Raw genomic sequence first — 9,429 nt, 5'->3', positions numbered from 1 at the left:
AGCTAAGGGTAGAAACAGGGTTAGATGAGGCAGAGATAAATGTGGAGTTAAATATTGAGGGTGAAATGCGGCAGATACACATTTAGGTGTATAGAACGGAATGGGGTAATGGGCACAATGAGAGTAAGGCTTTTGACACTGTTGCACATTGAAGGCTTATCAATAAACTGAAATCTTTAAGTTTGGATTCCAATATTGTTGAATGGGTAAGGCAGTGGCTGAGTGACAGGCAACAGAGGGTTGTAGTCAATGGAGTATACTTGGACCTATTCTCTTCAATATGTTTTATTAGCGATATTGCAGAAGGTCTTGATGGTAAGGTATGTCTTTATGCTGATGATACTAAGATATATAACAGGGTGTTCCAGGAGGGATAAGCCAAATGGCAAATGATTTAGGTAAACTAGAAAAATGGTCAGAGTTGTGGCAACCGACATTTAATGTGGATAAGTGCAAGATAATGCATCTCAAACGTAAAATCCCAAGGGCAGAGTACAGAATATTTAATAGAGTCCTAACCTCAACATCTGAGGAAAGAGATTTAGGGGTAATTATTTCTGATGACTTAAAGGTAGGCAGACAATGGAATAGAGCAGCAGGAAATGCTAGCAGAATGCTTGGTTGTATAGGGAGAGGTATTAGCAGTAGAAAGAGGGAAGTGCTCATGCCATTATACAGAACACTGGTGAGACCTCACTTGGAGTATTGTACGCAGTACTGGAGACCGTATCTCCAGAAGGATATTGATACTTTAGAGAGAGTTCAGAGAAATGCTTCTAAACTGGTTCATGGATTGCGGGATAAAACTTACAAGGAAAGCTTAAAGGAATTTAACATGTATAGCTTGGAGGAAAGATGAGAAAAGCGGGATATGATAGAAACATTTAAATACATAAAGGGAATCCACACAGTGAAGGAGGAGACTAAATTTAAAAGAAGAAAAACTACCACAAATTAGAGAGGCAAATGTTTAAAAATAATATCAGGAAGTATTACTTTACTGAGAGGGTACCGGTAGAAGTGAACACAGTGAAGGAGTTTAAGCATGCGTGGGATAGGCATAAGGCTATCCTAACTATAAGATAAGAACTAATAAAAGTATTTAGAAAACTGGGCAGACTAGACTGGCCGAATGGTTCTTATCTGCCGTCACATTTTATGTTTCTATGAGAGTGAGATAGGGCCGAGACGTAGGGGTAGAGAAGAGATAGGGATAGGAGAAGTGGATTTGGGGCTAAGTAACAATTGGGATGATGAGCATTAACCCCTTAAGGACCAAACTTCTGGAATGAAAGGGAATCATGACATGTCACACATGTCATGTGTCCTTAAGGGGTTAAAGAAGAAATAATGATTCAGAGGCACATAAAGGGGTTAGGGTAAGGACAGGTGGGAAGAAAAAGGGAAACACAACTGGCTGAGATTGAGAGTCACGAGTTTTGTCACGAATGGCATTTATCAAGGGTGAATTAATCTTTGATAAAGGCCATTCGTGCTGAAATGGTTGATTTTTCTGTCCTCTTTTGATTGATGAGGTAAATATATTGTATATGAATTTATGGATTAATTTGCTTATTTCTAATTTAAACTTTTTCTACAGCGTATTCGTTTTTTTTTTTCTTCTGTTTTGTTTGATGGACTATATACATATTAAATATATATGAGAATTGATGCATATAGTGCATATCAACTATTTGATTATTGTTCATTGATGGGTGTATATAGATTAATTCTGAATGTTTTTTTTTTTTTTGATCATGTAATAAAATTTGATTTGCCTTGTACATACAAGTGTGGGTATTTCTTTGATATAGGATTTGCATGATGACACATTGCTCCTGTATTTGCACACACTGATAATTTACACACATACACTTCTACATTCACACACATACTGACACTCCTTACAAATATAGTACTACAGTCACACACACTGACACTGATCACACACGATTACCCTATCCATGCATTCATACACACTCTTTTAATTGAACCACACAAAAAATCACCTTCATTTAAACACACAGCTTCTTCCACACAAATGCACACAGTGACACTTCAATTAAAGGAACACTATAGTGCCAGGAAAACATACTTGTTTTCCTGGCACTATAGGGTCTCTAGGTCCCCACCACCCTTAGGGCTCCCCTCCCACTGTGCTCTAGGGGGTGGAAGGGATTAGATCTTACTTGTTTTTCCTCGCCGGGCTCTCCTCCTCCTTTTCGCCATCATCGGCTGAATGTGCATTCAGCCAGTCCACAGGAAAGCATTCTCAATGCTTTCCTATGGATGCTGGTTTCTTCTCACTGTGAAAATCACAGGGAGAAGCACGGAAGCGCCTCTAGCGGCTGTCAATGAGACAGCCACTAGAGGCTGGATTAACCAATTTGTAAACATAGCAGTTTCTCAGAAACTGCCATGTTTACAGCATAAAGGGTTAATCCTAGATGGTCTGGGTGCTTATAGTGGTCCTTTAAATATGCTTCTGCATTCACATGCCATAATTCCCTATAAATAAACCCCATGCACATCTGCTCTACATTCAGACAGTGTACTACAGTACATGCAAAAAAAACAAAAAAAAAAACTCCTGGTTTTATACTACACAACACACATATCAACATTACACATATCCCTGCTTGGACACATACAGTGATAATCTAAAATTACATATAAATACAAAACTTTCTTGCAGTAGAGAAAATATACCTCCCCATTCACAGATTCACTACACTCAACTATAACATTAAATAGGCTCACACTGACATTCTTTAACCCCTTAAGGACCAAACTTCTGGAACAAAAGGGAATCATGACATGTCACACGTCAGGTGTCCTTAAGGGGTTAAAGACATTAGCATTAATACTGGAAATGTATGCAAAACAACAACTTTCATTTACACTGACAGTACACGCTCACTTGCATTCAGAATGTTATATTTCACATTTACTCAATATGCATTAAATGGACTTCTAAGGGCCCAGGACCTAGTTTTTCCCTGTCATATTCTGTTTCACAGACACATTTCTTTTTAACTAATTAGAACTTCTCGGAGTAACTTCCTGCTCGCAGTATTTCTAAATATTGAGATGCTACAGATGGCGGGAGGTAAGAGTCCCTCTCACCCGGAACAGTGAGTCTGGGGAACCGCAAACCTCACTCACTTCCCCTTATCCGGAGTACATAGCTCTAGCGTACACTCACGCCTTGCCCGAGTTACTCGTGTATCTGGTGAGCAGCGAGAAGCACGCCAGACATACCCCGCGCATCTGGCGGGATAGAAAGAGAAGCATTTGGTAAGGGCACCGTCAAAGCTACCCCGAAAGCACTGTGGGACGATTTCCCTCATTATACCCGGTGACCCGGTGACCACGTGCTTGTGGGCACAGGAATGAGGCGCTGCACTCCGGTGGTCGCCATGTGGGGACTGATGGCACTGATGGTCCTGGCGGATGCATCAAAGTTAAATGTTCCCAAAATCCTCCTGCCTTTTTCCAGGGGCAACAAGATCAACTTTACCCTGGAGGTCACTGAGGGCTGCTATAAATGGTGAGTGATGCTTGTCGGTGCAGGTTTGGTATTGCTCCTTATAGTCCTACTACTACATAGTACAGAGGAGGCAATGCACGCTTCATGCACATGGTATATATGTAGGGAATACACCTGCTACGTATACACTGTAAAAAAAATACAACTAGTTAGTACATGTACCCCAAATACTAAGAAAGCAGACCCTTAACGAAAGAGAAAGAAGATATGGGGCACAACCACTGCACCTCCAAAAAAGTGTAACTTTAAATTTGTGTTTTTATTTGCATAAATTGGTATATTAACACCTTAAGGATCGAGATTCATTTTTTTTTTCACTTGAGGACCAGAGCAATTTTTTGCATCTTTCTGATATATTTAACACACGTTATATACCGTTTTTAATGGACAAAAAAAAAAGGCTTCAATTTCATGTGAGACATCTAAAAGTTATAATTTATTATTTAAAAATGCACAGAAATGCAAAAGACAAAAACACAGGAAAAAAAAAAAAAAAAAGGTAAAATTATTTTTCACAGCTTTGGCAATAATGTGTTCATATATAGTGCAGCTTAGGAAAAGTGATTCATTTATGTGTCCTTATTTACTACAGTAAAGTACATAATAGAGTACATAATATGGCAATGATTTTTGGTAGTTACAGGTGACAAAATGTTGAAGTAATGTAAAACTTCAATGTGGAGTGATTTTAGAATCTTGTATGATTTGTATTTTAAATTAACACTATATAGGGTGACCCTATATGGTGTTAAACACTATTTAGGTGGCCGCCCCCAGGGCACCCCCCTCCCTGGCTATATATATATATATGTAACACACACACACACACACACACACACACACACACACACACACACACACACACACACACACACACACACACACACACACACACACACACACACACACACACACACACACACACACACACACACACACACACACACACACACACACACACACACACACACACACACACACACACACACACTTTAGAATGTAAAAAAAACCCAAAACATTTCTTTTATGTTTTGCACCCCCCTCCCTGGCTATATATATATATATGTAACACACACACACACACACACACACACACACACACACACACACACACACACACACACACACACACACACACACACACACACACACACACACACACACACACACACACACACACACACACACACACACACTTTAGAATGTAAAAAAAACCCAAAACATTTCTTTTATGTTTTCAAGAATATTTATTGCTCAAATTTGTGTTCTGTATGATAGAAAGTGTCAACCCAAGGCCCCCTTTAGAGACTACAAAGGAGTCTAATGGGCTCTTGGGAGGTGTCTGGACACTATAGTCACCAGGACAACTACAGCTTTAACCCCTTAAGACCGGAGGGCGTACTATTACGCCCTGTTTTATGCGGTTCTAAACGCTGCTGGGCGTAATAGTACGCCCTCCGTTTTTTTTTTTTTACTTACCCGGTCGCCGGCGTGGGATCCCAGGGAGCCCCCCCGCGGCACGTCCGTCCCCCTGGGGGGCCCCCCGGCCATGTGAGAGTGAGGTCCTTGCGAGGACCTCACAATCACATGGCCAGGTTAGCTGGCTGAGGCATTGCCAGCAGGGGGACTAACTGTAATAACAGTTAGTCCCCCTGCTGCCTGGAAATCAAATAAAATTAAAGTTAATCAGTGTAAAAAATAATAATATACTTAGATTTTATATATAACATAAAAAAAATATGTAAATACGTTAAAAAATAAAATAAAAAAAATAATTAAAAATAAATAATTAAAAAATATATAGATGTGTTATTTCATTCTAACTATATTGTGATATTAATATATATATATTTATATCAAAATACACGTAGAAGGAAATAATATATATCTATATACATAAATATATACCTATATATAAATAACAATATTAAAAAAAAATTATATATACACACACACATTACATTAATTCTACATATATATTTATGTAATATTTTTACATAATTAGGTATCTTAATTAATTACAATTAGCGGGACCTGCCTGACAACCCATGCCGAAAGTAAAGGGAATTTAATTTGCTAGCACTATATTTAATCCTATAACTTTCCAAGACACCATAAAACCTGTACATGGGGGGTACTGTTCTACTCGGGAGACTTCCCTGAACACAAACATTAGTGTTTCAAAACAGTAAAATGTATTACAACGATGATATCGCCAGTAAAAGTGAAGTTTTTTGCATTTTTCACGCACAAACTGCACTTACATGGACGATATTATTGCTGCGATACTTTTTACTGTTTTGAAACACAAATATTTGTGTTCAGCGAAGTCTCCCGAGTACAACAGTACCCCTCATGTACAGGTTTTATGGTGTCTTCAAAAGTTACAGCATCAAATATAAGGCTTGTGTTTCCTTTTTTTCACATTAAAATTCGCCAGATTGGTTACATTGAATTTGAGACCCTATGGTAGCCCAAGAATGAAAATGACCCCTAATGATGGCATACCATTTGCAATAGTAGACAACCCAAGGTATTGCAAACGGGGTATGTCCAGTCTTTTTTAGTAGCCACTTAGTCACAAACACTGGCCAAAATTGGCGTTTTTTGCGTTTTTCACACACAAACAAATACTAACGCTAACTTTGGCCAGTGTTTGTGACCAAATGGCTACTAAAAAGACTAGACATACCCCATTTGCAATACCTTGGGTTGTCTACTATTGCAAATGGTATGCCATTATGGGTGTAAATTTTATTCCTGGGCTACTATACAGTCTCAAAGGCAACGTAACCAATCTGGCGAATTTCAATTTCAAATGTAACGTGCTATATTTGACCCTGTAACTTCCCAAAACACCATAAAACCTGTACATAGGGGGTACTGTTTTACACGTGAGACTTTGCTGAATACAAATATGTGTATTTTATTGCAGTAAAAGCAAACAGTATTATGACATTGACAGTTCTCCCATTTTTTTCATATTAAATTATGTTTCATAGTAGGGATCGACCGATTATCGGTTTTACTGATATAATCGGCCGATATTCGGTATTTTCAGAAATATCGGTATCGGCCAATAGGGATACCGATATTGCCGATAATACCTCCCAGGACCGCCAGGCTCATTACAAGCCCGGCGGTCCTGGGGGGGGCGGGCAGCAAGCATTTACTCACCTCCCAGCAGCTCCTCCAGCTCCCCAGTGTAAATCTCGCGAGACCCGCGGCCAGCTCTGACGGCCGCGGGTCTCGCGAGATTTACACTGGGGAGCTGGAGGAGCTGCTGGGAGGTGAGTAAACGCTTGCTGCCCACCCCACTTCCCTCCCCTCCCCCAGCTAAGCCAATGCCACTGGACCACCAGGGATTAACATATCCCCCCTCCCTGGCAAGGCAACAAGCAGGGAGGGGGGACAACAAAAAATAAATAATAATCATAATTAAATATATTAAAAAAATAATAATTTAATATAAAAATTAAAAAAAATGTTTTTAATAAAAAATGCCCCCTCACACACACACTATTATTATACACATACACTACACAAACACACTGTGTATATAATTCAGTGTGTTTGTATAGTGTGTGTATATATAATGCAGTGTGTTTGTATAGTGTGTGTATATATAATGCACACTACACAAACACACTGTATTATATACACACACACACTATACAAACACACACTGCATTATAAACACACTGAATTATATACACACACACACTATACAAACACACACTGCATTATATACACACACACACTATACAAACACACTATACAAACACACACTGCATTATATACACACACACTATATTATATACACACACACTGCATTATATAAACACACACTATACAAACACACACTGCATTATATACACACACACTATACAAACACACACTGCATTATATACACACACCCTATACAAACACACACTGCATCCACTACACACACACTGCACAAACACTGCATCCACTACACACACATACACAGCTCCCCTGTCTAAACACACGGCATCCACTACACGTGGCATGTATATTTTGTGCATTTACCTTTAGAAATAGTTTTTTATTTTCCAAAATGGTAAATGTACAGAATATCGGCAAATTATATCGGCTATCGGCCTGAAAGTTCACAGGATATCGGTATCGGTATCGGCTCTAAAAAATCAATATCGGTCGATCCCTAGTGTGGGTAGGTACTCTGTCTGCCAATGAACAAGTGCTGATGGGACACATTGCTTGCTGTATTAACACGTTTGACTTGCTGTGGAACTGCACATGTTAATGAAGTTAGACAAAACAGGCATAAACCAAACAGATCTAAACTAAGCATGTGTGGTATACTTAATGGTTCTGGGCATGATACTAGACAAGATAAGTATTGCTGTGACATAACGTTTGCTATGAAGGCAGGCTAACACATTAAGATGGAACATGACAAGCTGGTTAGTGCTAAATAAGTCGCTTTATCAGATTTTCACCCTATTGTCTGTCTGAGCTGCCCCAGTGGGGCGGGAGGGGAGAGCGCCAGCATGTTGGTCCCGAGCTCTCACCGGCAAAGAAGGAGTCCCACCGCCGTCCGACACCCGCTCCACTGCTTCTGTGTAGGTTCGAGCATCTGTCTGAGCGGGTGTCAGAGCGCAGCCCTTCCCCTCCGTGCTGTGGGTGTCTTGCTGAAGTCTCTCAGGTTGTAGCTGTAAGTTGGCGTGCATGCCCCTCATTTGGATCTGGAGGCTGATGACAGGTACTGCAGGGGGGTTTGATGCTGGTTGTACAGGCTTGCCGGCTCTTGGGACGTCTCGGTGCAGGCTTGCTGGGAGGTGGGTAGAAGGTCGGCTGGTGTACCGGCAGTTCTCGCTTGGCTGCAGGTTCGGTGTTTCGGGCGGGATCGTTTGGCGTGCATTGTTGTGCCTTCCCCTCAGTGCAGCTGCCGTCAAGGTTGGTTGTTTTGGCTGTGGGGGTATGCGAGTGGTATCCCGCTTTCTTGTGGCATGTTCGGAATGTGGGAGCCGCGGTGACCGCTGTGAGTGTGGGGAGGGAGCCAGCCTCCCCCTCATCCTCCGTACACGTGGCGCCCGCCATCTTAGACGTTGCTGTCATGCCCCCGGCCCCTCCAGAGGCAGCCCGGCCAGAGCCGCAGGGTGAGGACCGGGATGACCCCCACCGGTCCAAAGGGGGGGGGGAACAGGGCCAGGTCCTCTCTGTTTGGCGCTGTTGTCTGGGAGCTTTGTTGCAGGATAGTAGGGGCAGCGGCCGTCTGCCCCACTCACCGCCGGAGAAGGCCTCCGTTGAGGCCATGGAAAGTTCTCCTCCAGGGGACTGGAGCCCGATAGGCCATCCTCTCCCTGGATCCAGTGTTCCCTCTGCTTTGGGCGCCTGTGCTGTCGGTCTATTTTCAAGTGTACAGGCTTGTTATTTGGCAGCATTTTGCTTTCTTTAGTTGAGTGTTGCAGGAGCTTCTCATGCTTGCGACCATCCAGCTCGGCGTTCCTGCCCCGCCCCCCCTGATACATAGTATTTTAACTTGTATCAATAAACGCTGTTCATTTATTTATACTGGCTACAGTGGAAGTCTACATATATATTTGGGCTATCAAAGGTAGAGCAGACTCATCTGCTCTATACTTGTGAGTTAATTTCCTATTTTCTCCAGAATTTTAGTCATCTGTACCTTACAATATTATACTATATATGTCTTTTTTGTCCTTTTTATGTTCCTCAAATTGGAGTTGTGGCTTATCTCAACAATCTCAACAATTGCTATTTATGTATGCACTATATCACTTTAAGTGTTTTTTGCAGTTTGCACTCCTAGATATTTTACACACATAAGTTGATTGTTTATATAAATGTTATCACTTGTGAGTGAGAGTATATTG

General features: G+C 41.2%; 1 protein-coding gene across 1 annotated transcript in view; it reads left to right on the top strand.

Moving 5' to 3' along the window:
* Positions 1-3,372: 3,372 nt before the first annotated feature.
* NUP210 (nucleoporin 210) overlaps positions 3,373-9,429 on the top strand; it is a 657,387-nt gene continuing 651,330 nt past the window's right edge. Inside the window, exon 1 of the mRNA XM_063426963.1 lies at positions 3,373-3,550. Within this exon, the coding sequence (XP_063283033.1) occupies positions 3,393-3,550 (158 nt within the window). The 5' untranslated portion in view covers positions 3,373-3,392. The remainder of the gene's footprint in view (positions 3,551-9,429) is intronic.

The sequence above is a fragment of the Pelobates fuscus genome, chromosome 7, assembly GCF_036172605.1.
Source record: "Pelobates fuscus isolate aPelFus1 chromosome 7, aPelFus1.pri, whole genome shotgun sequence".
In the NCBI taxonomy this organism is placed as follows: domain Eukaryota; kingdom Metazoa; phylum Chordata; class Amphibia; order Anura; family Pelobatidae; genus Pelobates; species Pelobates fuscus.
The sequence above is the reverse complement of the archived record's forward strand: the minus strand, read 5'-3'. Positions and strand labels throughout refer to the sequence as shown.